The 20,251-nt window shown below is 42.6% G+C and overlaps 1 protein-coding gene across 1 annotated transcript in view; it reads left to right on the plus strand.

Moving 5' to 3' along the window:
- Positions 1 to 2,420: 2,420 nt before the first annotated feature.
- fam20ca (FAM20C golgi associated secretory pathway kinase a) overlaps positions 2,421 to 20,251 on the plus strand; it is a 38,734-nt gene continuing 20,903 nt past the window's right edge. Inside the window, exons 1-3 of the mRNA XM_073494556.1 lie at positions 2,421 to 2,989; positions 3,743 to 3,927; positions 9,041 to 9,119. Of these exons, the coding sequence (XP_073350657.1) occupies positions 2,439 to 2,989; positions 3,743 to 3,927; positions 9,041 to 9,119 (815 nt within the window). The 5' untranslated portion in view covers positions 2,421 to 2,438. The remainder of the gene's footprint in view (positions 2,990 to 3,742; positions 3,928 to 9,040; positions 9,120 to 20,251) is intronic.

A 20,251-nucleotide genomic window follows, 5' to 3' on the forward strand; every position in this document is an offset into this window, starting at 1 on the left:
TCACACTGGACACGAACAGTGGCCTCCTAAAGAAAAGGAGACTGAAAGGCTTGTTCAACCCAAACATCCATCCCGACTTCTTTCCCAGACAGACTTTTCACTCTTCATAGTACTTCTCCTCACTTTCTCCTCTGCAGCTGTAATCGAGAGGCGAATCACCCCCCTTCCGCTGGACCCCATGGGACCTTATTTTCGGAAAAACTTTGTATGGTAGTGAATGGAGAGAGACAAATGATTCTTTTTAAATTGTGCCATGAATCACACATATGTTTGTCAATTCAAAAGATAATTTAAACTAAGTTTGTCTTTATTTAAGTAAAATACCATCTAGTTTTGTGTGAAACCGCTCAGTGAACTGCATCGTCTCGCTCAACACATGTCACCAACATGGCCGCCAACTCGGCACAGAAATGTTACTAAAAAAGGTGAAAATCACAATAAATCTGGTCACATTGACAACTGCAGTTATGTGAAAGGAGAGTTTATCAGTTCTTTGAGGTGCTGACACACAGGAGCAGCTCTACAGTGTTTAAGTTACAGGTTTTGGTGAGCGTTCAACGAGACGACGTCACTAACACGACTGTTGGCTGTGTCGTCTTTGCAATCACGTATTTTCACAGCCTTGTATTTTCATGTTTTAAGACAAACTGCGACTTTCTCAAGATGAAAAAATCGTTTAAATCGACAAATGTGTGTAGATCATGTCACAATTCAAACGGGATCAAAAAATGTATTTGTCTCTCTCCATTACTACCATACAAAGTTTTTCTTGCATAAGCTCCCATGGGACGCACAGGAAGATGCGTGACTTCAGCCCTCTACAGCTGCTTGAGGTCGCTGCCTCACAACTAACACAAACATGGGTCATGTTAAATAAATGATCAGATCATAAAAAATGTAGTAAACGCAGAGTATGATTTCTGCCTCTAAATCAAAACAATGAAAACAAAAGATGTTTACGAAGTAAGGTGGGATAATGGGAGTTGTTGTCTTCATTGTCAAACAGGCAATGAAGTTGAAAATGTTAGCCGGTGAGGTGTTGTATTACATTTTTATTTATGTAACATTTAGTCGCCGACTTCCTTCCTCATTGTTACCTTGAATGTGACTGAGTTGCTGGATTGGATCATCATTGTTCAAACACAAAGACTTTTTAAAGCAGAGATGTTACACATATATGTATTGTCTCCTTTAAAGCGACCTATGACAAAGGATCTTTTGTGGCTGGTACCAATATAATGGTCTGTATCCGTCCGCTGCACAGTGTCTGTGAGTCTGTCAGCCTCTCATAAATGTAAAAGTGAAATTCAATGACTCCTGCTTTTGTCTGGTGACCCTTTAGCTCATCCCCAAGGACCCCTCAGAGCCCACTTTAACAACCAGTGGCTCATTGTGCACTAGCTATACATCCACATTGTCCTTCAGATCATGCATCACACAGCCAAGCACAGCGTTTCAGGTCGTGCCAACGCCCTCTGGCTGCGTACGGAGGAGTTGCAGGGCTTCGGGTCCACCACAGCTCCGCTCCTTCTTCCTCCCTGAAGCTCGCCTTTCATGCCACTAGTGCCGCGACTTGTATGTGCGGACGCAGCCAATCTCTTCCCTCATGACGCCACCGAGGCTGGGCTCAGAGGGCTCGGATCATAATATTTAACACACCCACCCCGGATGAACACTTGGAAGGGAGACAAGGCGGTGTTGAGGGGGTCGAATGACGAGCGGGATCGCTGCACCTGCCAGCCGCTCTCCGGTTTGACTTCAGCGGGGAAGGAAGGAAGCGGGACCGCATCCAAGGCGCATCTGAGCGGCGGATCACCTGCTATTCTCCCGGATTTCTCACTTTCCTTTTCTTTCTTTCTTTTTTTTTAAATTCCTCCTAAACACTCTGAAGACTGTGTTTTTGCGGACTACATGAATCTCTCCTGTCACTTTCCCCCCTCCTGAAGACAGTCATGACACATTTTGACATCTCACTCCGGAGCAGATTTTGAGGAAGACTATCGGCGCTTTTAACAGGGACCCCCACACCTCCACCTCCACCTCCACCCTCCCCCCTGTTACCTCTTCTCAGCGCTCCGTCCTCCTGACACTGTATCCTCTTCAACAAGGCGATGAATGGATGAGGAGCACTTCTTGAGCCGCTGCCAGTGAAGTGTCCAGGAGGATGTGTCGCTCCGTCCACCTGTCTGTGGAGGAAGAATCGGGACTATTGTAGAGAAAAAAAAATAATTAAAAGAGAGAGATCAATAAAGAGTAAAGAGCTGAGGACATGGTGGAGTTGTTAACATAGGCTGACACGCATTATGTGTGCAGTAAATCTTCAAACCAGCGTCGCTGCTTTGTCATCGCACAACACTGTTGGACATCCATGTCGGTGCCGTGAGGTGCGCTGCGCTTAAAGCTTTGTGTCAAGACAGGAAATAGTAACACACATAAAGATGATTTTGTTTCGTAAATTCAGAGTGTTGATACTCATGGTGTTTTTGGTGGCGTGCACCATGCACATCATGATAGACTTGTTACCCAAACTGGAGAAGCGGGCGGCGGGAGCGGACAGCGGGGACGGCGGCTGCCAGTGCGCTCACCACCCGGCCGGGGAGGCGCAGGGCTGGGGGAAGCAGCGCGCCAGGTCGGCGGCCGAAGCGGGCTGGCCTAACAAGCACACGCTGAGAATCCTGCAGGATTTCAGCAACGAGCCGAGCTCCAACCTCACGTCGCACTCCCTGGAGAAGATCACAGCGGCGGCGGACAGAGCGGACTCTTTCCGGCGGATGAGACCGTCGGCGGGGAAGGCGGAGGACCACAAGCCGCTCATCGGGGACGCGAGCGGGGCTCGGACCGTCCCCGCCCGCGGTGTGTCCCGGTTGTCTGCTCTGTTCGAGCATCCTCTGTACAAGGTTGACCTTCCTCCTCTCACGGACGATGACACTTTGTTTAACGTCAACACAGACATCAGGTTTTATCCCAGAGCAGCAGGCAACCAGGGATGGTAAGCTGATGGGAATTTGTTCAACTTAAAGGGGTTACAAGTGGGACTGTCACACTGCTTTATTTGTGACTGTTGATGGGCTGCAAGTAAAGGACCCAAAGTAGCTGATATTTGCTCTATAAAGACATATAAGTAATCTGATTACTGTACTGAAGTAGATGAATTAAATTAATTCTCATGCTCTCTAATATTGTTCATATTTACAATCAAATTCATCTGCCTTATGTCCATGCAGGCCTACAAATCATGAAGCATCCACCTGTGCACATATCTATCTATCTATCTATCTATCTATCTATCTATCTATCTATCTATCTATCTATCTATCTGTCTATCTATCTATCTATCTATCTACTTATCTATCTATCTGTCTATCTATCTATCTATCTATCTACTTATCTATCTATCTGTCTATCTATCTATCTGACAGTTCCTTCCATCTCTCGCCGTCTCTCCTCTGCCTCCAGCGTAATGTCCATTCATGCATCACCCACCCATCTCTCCTACTGTCGTGCCATCTTATCTTCTTAGGCACGCACCCTATGACTTACCATCCCATAATACCAGTCAATAAAACTGCATTTTAACCTCATAACAGTAACAAATCTACGTGTGTGCCCCTGTGCCAGTTCTTTCAGCACCAGTTTCCCTGATACAGTCATTATAAGAGCCTGTAATCATCAATTACACAAACTAATAATAATCTCGTCAGGAATCTTGTTAAAAACCTCCTCTCCTCTCCTTGTTCATCAGGCACAATGAGGAGGCGAACGAGGAGGAGGAGGAGTTCTCACCGACCGGAGAGGTGACGGCGGAGTCTTACCCCAACTGGTTGCGTTTCCACATCGGCATCAACCGCTACGAGCTGTACTCCAGACACAGTCCCGTGCTGGACGCCCTGCTGCAGGACCTGGTCACACAGAGGGTCACCAGCGTGGGTGAGTCCAACGTGTGTGTGTGTGTGTGAAGTGAAGGAGTTGGTGTAAATGTGTACATATTGGTCCAACATTGACTTGTTATCGATGAAGTGTTGGCCTCGTGTTGTCCAGCACAGAAGAGTTTGTAAAGGAAATGTGACCTTCATTTTTATTCAGAGAGCTGGTTAAATGTGGGTTGAAGTAACATAAAGAACTTGTGGCCTACAGTAATGTGTGACTCAACCCTGTGATATTGTGCAACTTCAGAGGCTTTTCTGCACTGGCAAGAGTTAAAAAGGTGCAATGGTTACTCGATCAATCGACGATTCCATCGAAAGGAAATTAATCTGTTAATCGATTAATCCTTTCAGTTATTTCCCAAGCAAATTTGTCAAACATTTGCTGGTTCCAGCTTCTTAAACGTACAGATTTACTGCTTTTTTACAGTTAATCAGCAGATTAATTGATAATGAAAATAATCGCTAGTTGCAACCCTACAATAAAAAGCAATCTTCAAAAATAAAACCACATTAAGTGCTGCCAGCAGTATCAGCCTTCAGGAACAAAAACTGTTTGATGACCTGTGTGCAACCTGACCTGTCTGACTGTACAGTGAATCACAATATGTGGGTTCCTCTTTGTGCAACATGACTGCGTCCACAATCACACACACAAATCTGGCCCCGTTATCTTGTATTTCTGCTTGTGTGTGTTACGTTCAGCTGCCTTTTACTCTCGTGGGGCTCGATTCTAACAATCTATCTTTATCAAGCAGTGTGAGTGCGTCGGTGTGTGAGCGAGCATGTGTGTCTCAAGCCAGCATGTTGGTTCAGATGTGTGTTTAGGCTTTTTAATGATTCAATCATTAATAGATCCCCTAAAGGTCCCAGTGCAGGAATGCAGCGCTTCATTTCACCTGACCAAACCCTGAACGAGAACATGTACAGTGTTTGTAAACTAAAAGTGAAGATGGATGACAGATGGGTGGAAGAGAAAGGTAGCACATGCCTTAAATACTTGACATAGCTGCTAGACTTCTTCAGGAAAACTGATAAATGGACAATTCAAGAAGAATTTCTTCTCAAAAACCACTTTCAATTCTAATTATATATATCTGTCTGCGATTTGGAGAATTCTGCTCTCGACCTGGACAATGACTAAGTGCAAATTTTGTGCAAAAGAATGTGAGCTTGAGCATCAAGACGTCAAATTGCTGCTTTGGAGAAATTCTGATCTTAAAAGGGAGTAAAGTAAAAAAAAATAAAGAAAATGTCAAGGTGCAAAATAAGTCATTTCTGCAGGTTTTTTGTGCTGTTCCAAATATATCCATATCCAAATCACTGGAGCTGCAATTTTCTGATAAAGGTTCGAGGATGTGTGACAAAACAGTATTATAATGAAGTACTATACAAGTTAGTTAGTTTTGTTTATTGTCCTCACAATCAAAGGCAGACACTGAACAACAAAGTGATTAACCAACAATAAAGAGTATGAACACACATGCGACAGATACCTCATATCACAGGGCTTTGTTGAACAGAGCTTTACCGGTGGGTATAATGATCTCTGGGCACAGGAGGCACCTCTGTCCTGATTAGAGCCGATATTAACAGCCGACATTGGCCTATGACAGATAGATCGGTATCGTCACATATGTTTTCCGATATGTGCTGACGTTGTTTTTTTTTTTAGTTTTTGTGTTTTTTTAGATGCTTGGGGTGATTTTCCGAGTGAAGTTTACTGTTTCAGAGCATTGATTGTTTTTAGACGATAAAGTTTATTGTTAAACTGCAAAATCTCCTGCCTGCATCACATGTCACAGGTGTTTGATAACCACAATTGAGGGATCACTGCAAAAAATGTTTATCTATAATATATCTATTATCGGAATGTTTTACTCCCTTACATCGGTATCAGATAAGCCGTGTTTGTTTGATAGCGATCCCAACAAATGTCACATCATCAAGATTTTAATAGTTTATTCAGTAAAAATGAAAATTGTGTTGCAAAAACTTAACGTTCCAACTAATCGTGAATCACATCATGGACATAATATCTGCATCCCTCCTATAAATGTACTCTGTAATAGTCTTTCTGATGTCTCCTCTGATGGTGCTTTGTTGGCCAAATCTTCTGAGTGAAAGAGTGTGAAAATATGTGAGACACATAACTGTGATAAACAATCGCGACCACAATATGAAGCAGATTATTTGGATTTCATTCAAACTGGACAGTGAAGACCAAAAATATCCTCCACTGCTGTTACATCTGTCTCTTTGTGTGCGCAGAAAAGAGTCATTGTGTCCGCTGTCTTATTGTTATCTGTCCCTCCGTCGCTCACAGCTCACAGTCATTCATGCTTCACATCTCAGCTTACACTTTCAGTAGTTTGTGTGGTTTTTGTTTCTGTGTTTACAGCATATCAACCATCAATCTTTGCCCAGACACACCTATAAAACCCTGCCAGTCTGCTGAAAAGAAAACCCAGTGTGTTTGTGTGCCTGCAAGCATGCATTACAAGCTTTTGTGCCCCGTAATTGGTGCACGCACACTTGCCACTTATCTGTCTCACTAAAATTGCTAAACAGAGACAGCATTAGAAAGTTTCCCTGTTCAGCGTTTTCTGTGCAGTGCTGCCTCCCTCCACCACCCCGCCCTCCCCTCCGTGTCTGTCTCTCTGTGGCCTTTTGTTCTGTCTTCAGCCGGACCCATAAATCATACGCACAGTAGCGTGCGGTGGCACAGGTGAGAGCAGGGTGGATTTATCATCACGGCACTGGGATGGGAAGGCGGATGCGATGATGCTGGCTGAGGCCTGGAGCTTTCTGAGAGGCCGGAGAACATGATTGTTTAGAAGCAGAGACAGGGGCATCGATTCATTTGTGGATGTAAGAGATAGATGGTTTGATCGACGGAGATGTTTGCACAGGGACGCTAGACAGATGGCCTTTAGGAGAATCAAAAGAATGTCTCGTTGCAGTCATGTTTGATTGCATGTCAGCGCAGATACAATCCAGAGAAACAATCAGCTCAGCTTTTTTCACAAAGGATTACCTTTTGTAGTTTTCAATTAGAAACAAAATTTTTATATAAACGTCCAGCAGCACCGAGCAGAGAATTGAGGTCAGTCCCTCAAGGATTGTGGCTTACGGGCTCAAGGTCACAGCATTAAAACATAGTTCAGTCATCTGCAATCTCTCAAAGGTTTAAGGCCTCGCTGTACCAAGTTTAAAGATTATTCAGGGGCACCATCCACTTGACCTGGCTGCAGCAAATCTGGCACATGTGTGTCGGCCTTAATGCTCTCAGTGTATTCTTTGGCTTTACTCAATATCTGTCCTCTGTCGTGAAAGAAAAGACGCTGACCTGAGGTTATGTAGGATGTACTTTGTACAACAGTGGATGTAAAACACGAAAAGCTTTTGAAAATGAGTCACGGTAAATGGGGAGGCTTGCCAGCGGTGAGTAAAACAAAGTGAGACAGACAGAGCATAACGGAAAGAATAAGAGGATGACATGTACAAACAAGAACGAGGAAGAAAGTGAGAGACGCAGCATGAGAGTCAATAAACACGCAAGATAGTTATGAGCAGGCGGGGGGAGTGCAGCCAGCTACTCAGCAAGCAAGCCTGTCAATAAGTGGGTCCACTACAGGGGGCTTATGTTGATGTTGGGTTAGGCAGAAGCGCAGCGTTGTGTAATATGCCCAAGTTAATGCGCTGTAATAAATGGGCAAATCCCCCGAAAGCCTGTCCATTATGACAGAAACACAAGGCATTTAGACAGGCCTGGCGGTCCCTTTGTTTGAGGCAAGGAGGAAGCTCACAGTGAGTCTCCATCAGCCTCTGGGAGACACCGTGGACATGACTGATAGTCAGAGACATGTGCCCCGGCTCCTCTCCCAGGGTGCACGAGGTCAACATGGTGGGAACGAGAGAAAGTGATTGTGGAGAGTCCGAGCGATCGCTGGCGATTTGTGCAATCCACAGGAGGGCTTACAGAGAAACATCTGGTCAGAATCAGGTCTGTTGTGCAGCATGAGCACATACGCACATGGATGGACACATACAGGGGTCAATTCATTTGTTTCATCAAAATACATAATCAACAATTGCACTATAATAATACTAGTGCAGGCTGATATTGCCTTAAAGTGGAAATCTGGTATTTTTAAACCTGGGCCCAAATGATTCATACTTACCAAATGTTTCAGCTAACACCTCACCACGCTAGATTTCAGACCAAGACTTCTCCATGAACAAGACTTGTGTTTCTGGTTACAAAAGAGATCTTACACTTTTACAAAGGGTCGAATTTTGTAGGAATTGTGTCCGTAATGTTGACAGACACTTAGAATAACAACCTCAGCCAACCTTTATCTTTGGCAGTCGCGGTTGCCCCAAAGCATTGTGTTGCTGTCATGTCGCTGCCGCTAGCTGAGGGGATCTGCTGGACCGATTTCAAAACTTTTTCTAAATATGAATCATTTACACGCCACAACATGTAAATATAAGACCTTGGTTAGAATTACCCTTTAAAATATCATCAAAGATATATTAGGCTGTATTGCGATACACAATATATTATCCTCAATGCTACAACTGAGCGACAAAATCAAATATCTCGATATTTTTAGCCAAATACCTCAATATGGATGTTGCGATTGTATCGCCGCGATGACTATTGATATTAACACAATGAGATTTCTTGATAAATAATCATCAGTAATGTGGATATAAAGACTAAGTGTCATGTGTTGTCTTATGTTAAAAAAACTTGGACAGCCTGTCCACTTCCATGTCCATTCCTCCATCAAACCCTTGACCTAGCCGTAGTTTTCAGCAGATGCCACTTCTTGCTCTCAGTCACACCCAGCTCCTAACAGCCACAGTTGCACTTTGATTGTACAGTGTCTGGCAAATTGGTCAGCAGATGTGATAGCTCTATTATGTATTCATGCTAAATTGCCTTCTCCAAATTGGCAAATAACACAACAGCTGTGCATATGTGCGGGTGTGTTTTGGATGTGTTTATGTTTATATGAGTGTGTGTGTGTGTGTGTGTGTGTGTGTGTGTTTGTGTGTGTGTTTATGCTTCAAATACTGATCTAACATCTTGATTGTTTTCCACCCAGCCATGAAATCAGGAGGCACCCAGCTGAAGTTGATCATGACTTTCCAGAACTACGGACAAGCGCTGTTCAAGCCCATGAAGTAAGTAGCACCGCAGCTGACACGCATGCCAGCACAGATAGATTTACATATCAGCCTACACCACATCATCTGCAGACATTATCAGTGTTAGAGCACCCTTTTTAGGACTTCTAATAGCACTTTCTCTGCTTTTAACGCATTTCTAAGATTTCAGCAAATCTGCATTTTCCCCCTTAAAATAGCTAACATCGAAAATCCGTTTGATACACTCGGTGTGATGCGCCCACTTGTAATGCATCTGTTTCAAGAGGGCTACGGGAAATCTCATCTGAACTGCTTTTTAATTAACATCAACAGGCTTATGTGTTAATTAAAATGAGCATTGAGCCATCGTGAAGACGTCTTCGGGGAGGCATATATGCTGGCAAAGGCGCATCGCGCATGAAAAAGGAAGTGCCCTCCTTCTCAGCTGTCTGGGTTTTGCCCGATGAATTCCCATGCCAACGGGGATAAACAGTGTCCAGGCCAACTGGGCTGCGATCAGAAGTAATTGCTCAGGAGCTCGGTTTGATTGCTGTGAGATGCAGAACGGTTTTCTACATGAGAGCCCCGGTGGAGAGCATTAGATTGTGGGGGAGAGAGAGAGAGAGAGAGGGGGGGGGGGGAAGAGGTTTGTGTGTGTTTGCTCATGAAAGCTCAAAGTGCCATATCTTGACAACCTGCTCAGGTATAGTCTGTGATGATCTTGCAGTCCCATTCGTGGGAGGATAAGGAGTCCGAGCTTGAAAATGAATGATGAAAATGCTGCTACTGAATATCTTCTCACTGTCAGGGCTTGATTTATGGAGAGGCTGCAAAGTTTATTCAAACTCTATCCAGCTATTTCCATCTCCTCTTCACCTGGATACAGTGCAGCTTCATCCCTAAATATATATACACAAAAACAGCAGTAACATTTGAGAGTCATTTTTCTTTGTCCTAATGTGCCGTATTATTCCAAGGTCAATCAGAGGATGAATTTTAGAACATGAGGCATTGTTTACAACATTAGCCTCAGAGTATGTCCAAACAATGACAATCTGAGCATCTATTGTAGCTTTCATACACGCAAACCTTTCAAGTCAACAACCGCTCCCGGTAGGCATCAGCGGCATAGTCATATCTGACAAGAACTGAGATTACCCCGTGTGTGTGTGTGTTTGTGTGTTTGTGTGAGTATTTTTGAGTAGCTATTAGACTGGACTAGGTGTTCAGGCGCTGCTTCGAGGCAACACGGACAATTGGACAATATGTGCGCTCGCATGAGTGCGAGTGCGAATGTGATGGCAGGACGGGTCAAGGAAAGGGGGGAGAGGGTTGTGAGGTGTTGCCAGGCCGGGGGCTGTTGCTCTGAGCATCATGTGGCATTAACAGTATCAGGAGAAAGTCATACATCATCAGCAGTCATGGAAAGTCTTGTTAAAGGCACATATGGAGGTTTCACTCAGTTGTAAAGCAAAACACAGATAATGACTATTAGAAATTCTGAAAATAATGAATACGCTTATCAAAACTGACGTTGGATTTTAATTGGCAGATAATCTGCATTTTATTTCTATATCTGGATAATAGAGTAGTACGGCCACATTTTCCAATAAACTCTTAGTGGATGGTAAGGCAGAAAGTCAATAATTGGACATTTAAAACCCAATTGTAAACATTATGATCGATTTTACAGCTGAACCAATTAGGCCTGTGCAGGTTATGCTGCAGTTTATAAGCGTCACACTGCATTACACTGCTAATACAAACGCAACACTTCCTGTATCCATTTCAAATTAAAAGCCCTCTAACGTTTCAGTTGACAGAAATCCTTCACTTTTTCACGAGTTGGGAATGAGACTCAAAAACCAATTTTCTTACAAAGTGGACCTTTAAACTTTAGAATAAGAGAAGTTAAGTTGAATTGTTGTGAGAAATGAAAACGCGATGTCACAGTTGACATGATGGACTGTAGCGCTGCTGTCATTCTCATTATGTTGTCTTGGGAGACAGCTTGTTGACAGCTAGTGGTAAAATTCAGTATTACCTGTCCGGTATTGTATTAAGTCTCATATCAATCCGGTTTGACATTTTTTAAATCGGCCCTACCATACAGGCTGCTTCTTGAGTTTTGCTGAGGATGGTATGAGCAAAGATAACTGAAATAAAATGATCGGTTTATTTAATTATGGATTATTACCAATAAACTGTCTCTGAAAAGTAGCAAGTAGGCACACAGCGAGAAAAATGTAATCATGGTGAGAAATCAAAAATATTGATGCATCAAAATGCATCAATAATTGTTTTATAATCACATTGTTGCCCTCAGAATTGGAATTGAATGGACGCATGAGGTGCGTAGAGACTCCCACACCTAATACCCCTAATAATACATGTCATTTTAAAACTTGAAAGATGTTAAAAAACAAAGCAGGTATTGGTTTTATAACACTCTGTCCGGTGAACTGGAAACTGTGAGAAGTAAAGTGCTGATTGCTCAGTCTGTCTCAGTTGCTGTCAGAAACTGTTTTGACAGTAATTGCATGTCAGTTTCTGAATTATATGCTACACAATCCTACAGCTCTTTATTTAGCCTGTCATATTTTATTCAAAGTCTTTGATTTGACTGTCACTGTCATCCGTCTCCAGTGTTTACAGATATTATACAAAAGTCCTCAGAGCGGAAATACAAAAATAGAGTTTTTTAATAGAGTTTTCTGAGAGAAACAATGTAGAAAAATAACCTTTGTTCTACTTTTGTTAAAGTGTATCGTGAGGTTTTGTTGTTTCGATCATGGCATTGATGTGTCCCACTTTTATTTTCAGAACTGTGGTGCATTCTGGGTACAGTAGTTCAGAGCAACGCTGCGTTGCATTGTTTTCACTTCACCTGTCCCATTGTGCAGCATCAAGTGGTGCTTCAAAGACGCTTTGATGTTTCGGGCCTCCTTTGAGCCGAATGCAAATCTGCATGGGCCAGGAGACTGCACAAGCTGACAGCTTGCCAGACACCTCCACACGATATTTCGTCTGTGCAGCTCTGGGAAAAAAGTTTGGAGAATCGTTTCATCTGTCAGACTAACTCTGTGATTGTGTTTGGTGATTTAAAGTGGGCGCCCACAACGGGGTAGAAGATGCTCTTTAGTTTCTCAAACTGCAATTTGGTGAAGTCTTGTAGGTCACGAGAGCTTGTTTTCTCCCCACAACAGATGATCTCCTTGAATTTTTGTGCTTAAGCCAAATGTTGATGATGCATTGCCTCCCAGGCATTATATCAGACTTTCAAAGAAGTACTGTACTTAAGTACAACTGAGGTACCAAGCATTTCAAAGTATTACTTTATACTTGAATCCACTACGTTTTGATGGGGAAATAGCTTACTTTTACTCCACTACATTTATATTTTATTATTTTAATGGTAATTGGATTAAAAACAAAAACACCAATGCCAAAAATCGGATACTTTTACTCAACTTTTTATACTTAAATACATTTATTGCCAGACAACTACTTTTGATACATTTAAATGTGCAATGTGGAAAAATCGTCCACCTGTTGAATTTGTACTGCCAACAAACAGGGGCAGCCGATCACCAGAGTGACATCCATGACTGCAGCTAATGTAGCTTGTTAGCTCAATTAGCCGTGCAGTTGGCTGGACTACCACAGTAGTGTCGGTGTTTACACAGCAAGCACAGGAGCTATGAATCGCTGGGGGAAAGAGGTTTTCAGGCCCAAGGCTAGCTGATTAGCATGCTAACTTCAGTAGATATCTCTGCAACCCAATACATTGACGTCCTTGACACAACATCAAAACTGTTCTATCTTTACGTTCTTTTGATCATTTTTAGTTAATTGTTGAATGTTTTTTGCTTAAATTTGTACATATTGTACCTTTAATATCAGATACGTTATTCGCAGTTTTTTAACACAATGACTTTTGAGTAATTTGTACAACACTGATATCAAACATGAACAAAACAAGGTGTCTTGACTAATCAGGATCCATTGACTACAAGAGTAACACATGAATGACTTTTCTGGTGTCATCATGTGAAAATCTGTCCTTCAGCCAAGAGAAACGAATACATAATAGATTCGATTTGAACCAAAGATGGAGATGTCAGATGGCTGTGAGTAAAAGGGTCAAAGTCTGTGGAGGAAGGAAGGGAAATGAAGTGGCAAATGAAAGAAAGAGACAGATGAAAAGCAGAGATAGACCAGAGGGGTAGGGGAGTGGTTATCACTGCCAGCCTGTCAAGGAACTGAGTCTTCCAGCTGGAGCCAGGTTACAGGCCGAGTGGAGACCCTCCATGCCAGGCCTGCATGTCTGTATGGCTCAAGTCCCTGGTGTCCATCTTACCAATCCTGTGCCAAGTTCCTGGTTGTGGTGTGTATACAGAGTCTTCATGTCATGCTAATTGGATTTGTCGGATGGAGGGTTGAGGGATTGAGAAAGGGAGTGTAAGCCTTAGATATGCAAAGGAAGAATTAATTTCTCCATCAAACGCTGTTTGACAAGCCCGTTCCCACCCCACCCCTCGCTTTGATTCCGCTGATAGTCTCACAGTTCAAAACGGTTTACGCATCGCGAGAATAGCAGAAATTACTTTCATCGTCTCTGTTTGTTGTGTACATGCCCCAGTTGTGCCGAGAGCTGTTATATCAACGCACAGGCTTCATTACATGCAAAGACATGTGTTAGAACATATATATAGGGCACACATGCCCATCCTTAAGCACCGTGGGGAATCAGTATGCATCCTCATCTGCATCAACCCGATCAGTTTTGACAAGCTTGCGCCAGTAAAGCCAGTGGGTTTGGCCGCAGAGCCTCTTAGCTGCAGCACCCAAGAGGCTGCTTTATCATCTATTGAAGGACTTCATCGTATCTGCTGTGCCCCAGTTGGGTTATGACTGACTGTCTTCCATGGATCCTCCCTCTGCAGATGGGAAATCCCATTAGGACCAAAGCCATCTAACGTCCTCTAGAGATAGCCTCTCACTGCTCTGGTTATTGATCTGATCATGAAAGATTGATGATTTTAGCATTGATTTGCATGCATTCATGTAAAGTGCAGCGGGAGGGACCGCAGCTGTTCATAAAGTGCCTTTGATGGCTTGTGGTTTTTATGGTAAGTTTACGGAGAGTTCACCTGCTTTCCTCCGTACGAGAGCTGCTGTTTAATCTTCTCCAGTTGCAAAGATTTTAGATTCATCCGCCGAGATCACCGTCCTGTAAACTCCTGACTGGATAACAAGCATCTGTGGACCGAGTGACAATAACAGCCGCTTCACAGATTGAGTTGTCCATGTCGTTCTGTCGTAATCGTGAATAGAAACCTGACGAAAGGATAATGGTGTAGAGAAAAAGATAAATCAAAGGAAGCCTCAGAAGATCCATCCTGATCCAAACAAGTGCCTTTGTGGAGAACATCTCATTTCATGGATAAACACATGCACATAAAAGAATATGGGAACATACATGAACACCCACAAAATCCTCTCCTGAATTCATCCTCATTATCTTAAAGACATTGTTCAAACCACATCCATTTTAGTGTCTTCCTCCTCTTTGGTATAACAGTGTTTCCCTGAAGAGCTCCCATAAGAATGCGGCCGGCTCGCATAAGTGGGACACACTTTTCGAGGTGCCGTCTGAGCTCATCTTTGGCTGTATGCACAGATGAAGCATGTTACTATAGACAGCTGTTCGCACAGCTGCTGCACACACACACACATACACTCATATACATATGCACACAAGCTGCAGAGAGTAGGACGCTGCGGGGGTTGCGGAGTTCGTGCACCCTCCATCACCCGAGGCTGGTAGTGGAAAATCCATGAGCAGCGAGCCGAGCCGAGCCGCACCTGTAGCCGCTCAGTCAGAGCCGTGGGTATATTACACAGGAGGTGACGACTGCAGGCCTGCACACACAATAGAGAAGTAGCTCATTCACTCCCGACCACTCACCATTTAACACTCGCAGTAATGATTTCCACCGTGACAAGTCAAAAGGCCTCGAAGCGCATAAAGAGACTGTAAATGTGATGAAACGTCAAATCTCTTCACATTAACTTCCTCGTCCACGATGAAGTTTTCTGACCTCAGTCTTGCACATTATGAAAAGCTTCAGCTGAGTTGTCACATCTATCTTTTCACATGCTGATAGGTTATGTAAACTCTGGCAGCACGACTTTGCGGCTTCATCAGCCTTTCTGCTCAAGCGCTGTTTGGCAGGCGGAGACTCCTCAGGTTTTCAGCAGTCGTCCCATTGAGTCCACTCATGTCTCACAAGCACACTAGACCAATCAGCTGGCAGGGGACAGAGCAGCTCGGGCTGCCAGGCAATTTGTCTGACCTGGCTGTTGAAATCACTCACAATCTGTGGAGAGCAGGTGTAGGCAGAGATCGAGGAGGCTGTGTATTTGTTTTAAACGTCTATCCATCTGGCACCTTTGATTCTCTTTGTGTTTCCTCACTGCAGTCGTCATATTTCATTGCTTCTATGAAATGTTGCTTTGATAGACAGAAACAGTCAAACGTTGCCTAACAGAGTTCTACAAGAGACAGTTTGGGCGTGTTGACATCTATGTTGGGGTGAGTCATTACTTTTCTCGGTAATGAAATGAAACTAGGTGTTTCAAAAGGCTACACTTAGAATGCAATTATTATATATTCAGTATTGAACCTCATTATTTTGGTTTACAGTGGCAGCTTCAGGCTAAGACTAGCTTTTAAATTTGAAACTAGTTTTTCTAACAACACTTCAGAACTTGCAGTGCTTCATGAAAAAAGGGACGAGAGCAACAGCTAACTTTAAGCTCTTCGTCTGAATAACTTTCAGACATGATTAATTGAGGCTAAATCTTTGATCCTATTAGTTTATGGTATAGCAGCACAGTAAACTTAGGAGTTGAATCCATATTGGATGATTTCTCATCTCATCCCATGATCTTTGTATGGTGAGGAAGTAGTGTGGTCTTTATGTGGTGGTCAGAAAGTAAAGGTGGGCGGTTTTATTATTGTATTCTCATTTACAGTAACATTGCTGTAATTTTAAATTACAGTACTACATTAGTAAATCTGTATTTTGAGTATTATAACTGTGCAGTTTTTCAGTTTGAGCAATATTTTTATTACTATTTTTCAATTACAGTATATTGCTGTTTCCTAATTATAGTTTAGTATTATAGTATTAGTAATGGGTTTTTCTTTTCAATTTCAGCATAGTGTTCTCATTTACAATAGCATTACTGTATGTTCAATTACAGTTTTATTAGTGTTTTCCAAATGCAGTATTATTACTGTGATTTCAATTACAGTATTAAGACTGTTTCAGTTGCATTTCACAACATCTGTTGGGTATGATGGAGTTTGAATCCCGTCACAGAGCTGTAAATAACATTTACGTTTCCCTCCCTATTATTACTGTTTTTCAATTACAGTATTATTGCTGTGTCTCAATCACAGTATTAGTATTGCATTCTCATTGACAGTATTATATCTGTATTTTCTTTTACAGTATCATTACTATACAGTTTAATAGCTTTACAGTTTTATTAGTACCAGTATTTAGCTGTTTTCCAGTTACAGTATTACAGTATCAGTACTGTTTTTTTTTTTCAATTTAATTAATTTATAGTACAATTAATATATTTTTTTTACTGACAGTATCATTACTGTTTTCCAATTTCAGTATTATTACTGTCTTTCAATAACAATATTGCAGTAGTTTATCTGTATTTTCAGTTACATTATTATTACTGTACAATTTTACAGTTTTTAGTACTATTTTTCAATTTCAGTACATGGCTGTTTTCCATTTACAGTATTACGGTATTTTTTTTATTTCAGTATTAGCATTGTATTCACATTTACAGTATCATTACTGTATGTTCAATTACAGTTTTATTACCATTTTCCAAATAATGTTTTTCAGTTACAAAACACAAAATCTGTTTGGCACAACTGAAGTCTGCCTCCCATCACAGACCTGTAAATAACATTTACTTTTTTTTTAACCGAGACTAAAACGTCTCCCTAAACGTAACCAAATGTCTCACTTGCCCCTGACCATGTGTTGATCTAGTGTATTTGCCACAGCAACAATCTTTCCCTAAGCCGGGGAAATCAGACACAGAGGAACATCTGAGGCGCAGATAATGTCCGCTGTCAAACATTATCTGCTGCTCTTTATCCCCCTTCCCTCTCTCCTACATTTTATTGTCGCTACCTCACACACATACAGGCGCGCACACACACAGTGAGAGCGTTGCGGTGTCAGGCGTTTTGCAACATCTGTTTCTCATGCAGCTTTGTACTTGCAGCCAGGAGAGGACCAGGCCCAGTGGCTCTTCTTCAGGCCCTGGGCTCTGCAGACTCCCTCTGCAGGTCTTTAAGATTAATTTGGTTTTTAAGCTGCTCTAATGTGGCTGAGGATTGCTCATCTTACACGGCCTCTTCTCCCCCTTCCATGCTCCTCTTTCATCCTCTCCTGACCTCTCTCCTCCTTCTCCTTCTGTATTCCATCATTTAAAGAGCTTTGCGCCCTCCGGCTTCAGACTGATACTGTTGTAACCGCATTTACATTTACATTTCTACCATGTATGGACTGTAAATTCTCTCCACATTTACACTCTTATTTTTATTTCTCCTATTTCCATCCATGTAAACAAACCCTCTTAATGAAATTCTCCATCTCTCGGCTTCACACTGTGATGTTGCTTAGCAAATGATGTGGGTTGTTTTGCATGTGTTTGAACTTGGAGTGTTTATATCTGGGTAACCATGCATGTATGTACACATTTATGCACGTGTGTGTGTGTGTGTGTGTGTGTGTGTGTGTGTGTGTGTGTGTGTGTGTCCGGTGCACTCAGTGCGTGGGCGCTTTGATGCGTTGACCTCTTGTAGTCTGTGAGATGAGCCGGCTAATTAGTGTGATGCTTCAACAGTCGTGTAACCAGCTGCAGTCACATCTGCCGAGTCATCAGCACACACATGATTACACACACAGACACGCACACACACACACGCACAGACTTCCACACACATGCTGTTTGAGTTAAGATTTCAAGCTTCGTGAAGTCTTCTGCAGAATTTCAGTGTGTGATGTTTTAATTGAAGTGTCAGTCATCTATATGTGTTCTACTTATTATCTGATTATGTCCTGTCATTAAAATGTGTGTTTGGGTGCAGCCACATGTTAAACTCTTGCGCAATCAGTCATTTTTCTATCATTCTCATCATTGTCATGATTACCGCTGAATCCCATCGCTGGATGTTCTCACAAGAAGTTACATCTTTTCATGTTTCCGTCTGTGTCTCAGTTCGGAGTCTATTCTCGATTCGAGAGGTCGACGGTGCGGCATCAGGCTCCGAACGTGCTCGTGTATCATCTCAAATCTCAAATAACTTTTTTTGACACACGCACACTCCCAACACAGACACCGAAACACAGAGGGACTGTCTTATTTTAGACTCCAGAGCCTTTAACTCCCCTCACACCCTCCCCACTCTCACTTCACTTCACATAAAGACATCTCTCATGAATGTTTTACTAGGTCAGCTCCTGAGGAAGTGGCGTTTTTCATCACCATCCCTCCCTTCCTCCCGCTCCTCTGCCCGGCCCCTTTCTCTCTCTGTCTCCACCTCCCGCTCATGCTCCTTTTTGGACTTGTTTGTTTGATTCGCTGAGGCGGTACTAATCCTCGGCTTGTCCCTCTCCTCTGTTCAGAGCCTCTCTGCTCTGTATTTTTAGATTCTCTCCGTTTTCTCTCTAACAAGTGTTTATGCACACACAGTGTAATGTGGCAGCCCTAATCGTAATGTGATTACAGGCCAGCTGAGTTGCTGGAGATGATACTGTGAGTCGTGTGTGTGTGTGTATGTGTATGTGTGTACTTTTGGATTATGCTAATGACCCCAGTCAGACCTCAGAAGGGATGCGCAATATAGACCTTTTTCAGCCGATACAATAACCGATAATCACCTGATTCTCATGGCCATGGCTGATACAAATGAAGTAATCGATTACTTCCCATTTTTGTGTTTTAAAAAGAAGTTCCTAAACTGACCTTTACGCATGTGTGAGAGTAAGAAAGGCAAAGATGTAGTTTGCACCCTTGCTATTGTGCCATCTTCCTTTGAAACAGTAAAAAAAAACACCAGCGGCTCTTGAGTCTTTGCACTTTGACATCACTTTCTTCTTCTTCTTCTTCTTGTCTGTCTATTTATAAGGTAAAAGTATTGACGTGGGTGTAAGCATGTGTGTATTTTGAAATTAAGTAGGCTCTTAACTTTGCGATAACAACAGGATGGGTCATGCCTTGAGTGATGTGATGGTTTGGAGTTTTCTAAACAGGTTTTTGCACATAAAGATGTATGTTTAATGACTGGATCAATAAGTCTGTTAATAAATCCCGATATTTGAATCGCATGCCTGTCTATTTCTAATGTATGTTTGTGCTTTTGTGCTAGTGTGCATGCCTGTGGACCAGAGCGTGTGCGCCCCTCTGTCTTCCACCACATCCAAGTGAATCCCATTTCTGCAGTTGTGCATGCTTGTTGTGGCTCCTGACCTTGTTTTTGTGACTGCTTTTGTATGGTTATGTTGCTCAGCCAGCCTAACATATTATTATAGTCTAAAATACAGTATGGGGGGAATTCCTAAGCTTCCCACGAGGAATGTCGCTGCCGCATTTGTCTGGAATGCTGAAAATTCATCTCGCTCCAGGAGATGAAATCTGGTCGACTGAGCGTTTCTTTTTATGAGCCGAGGAAAGTGGGCCAGACCTTTGACTTCTGGCGGGGATATATCGTGTACCTTCAGCAGGAGTGTCTGCTGCAGTTACACAAAATAACCCAGATTGGTTCCCTTAAATGAGCACTCAGGAACGCTGCACTTAATTGTGGGGGATTTTCAAAGGCTAATTGTCATCTAAGTGGCTCTGTGAATATACTACCTGTGATTAAGACGTTGGATTTACAGAGTTTATCCTGACATTTAGACAACAACTTATTGTGCAACGTGAAATCTTGCTAATGGCCCTTCTGTTTTCGATTCCTAGTCTGTCTCTGAAGCATAATGAGGATAACTGTCTGGCTTGGTGGCTGATGCTTCTTCCTTTTTATGCCTCCGCACTGGCAAACATCCACCTAAACTGAAGGA

Source organism: Pagrus major, chromosome 23, assembly GCF_040436345.1.
Source record: "Pagrus major chromosome 23, Pma_NU_1.0".
Taxonomy (NCBI): Eukaryota; Metazoa; Chordata; class Actinopteri; order Spariformes; family Sparidae; genus Pagrus; species Pagrus major.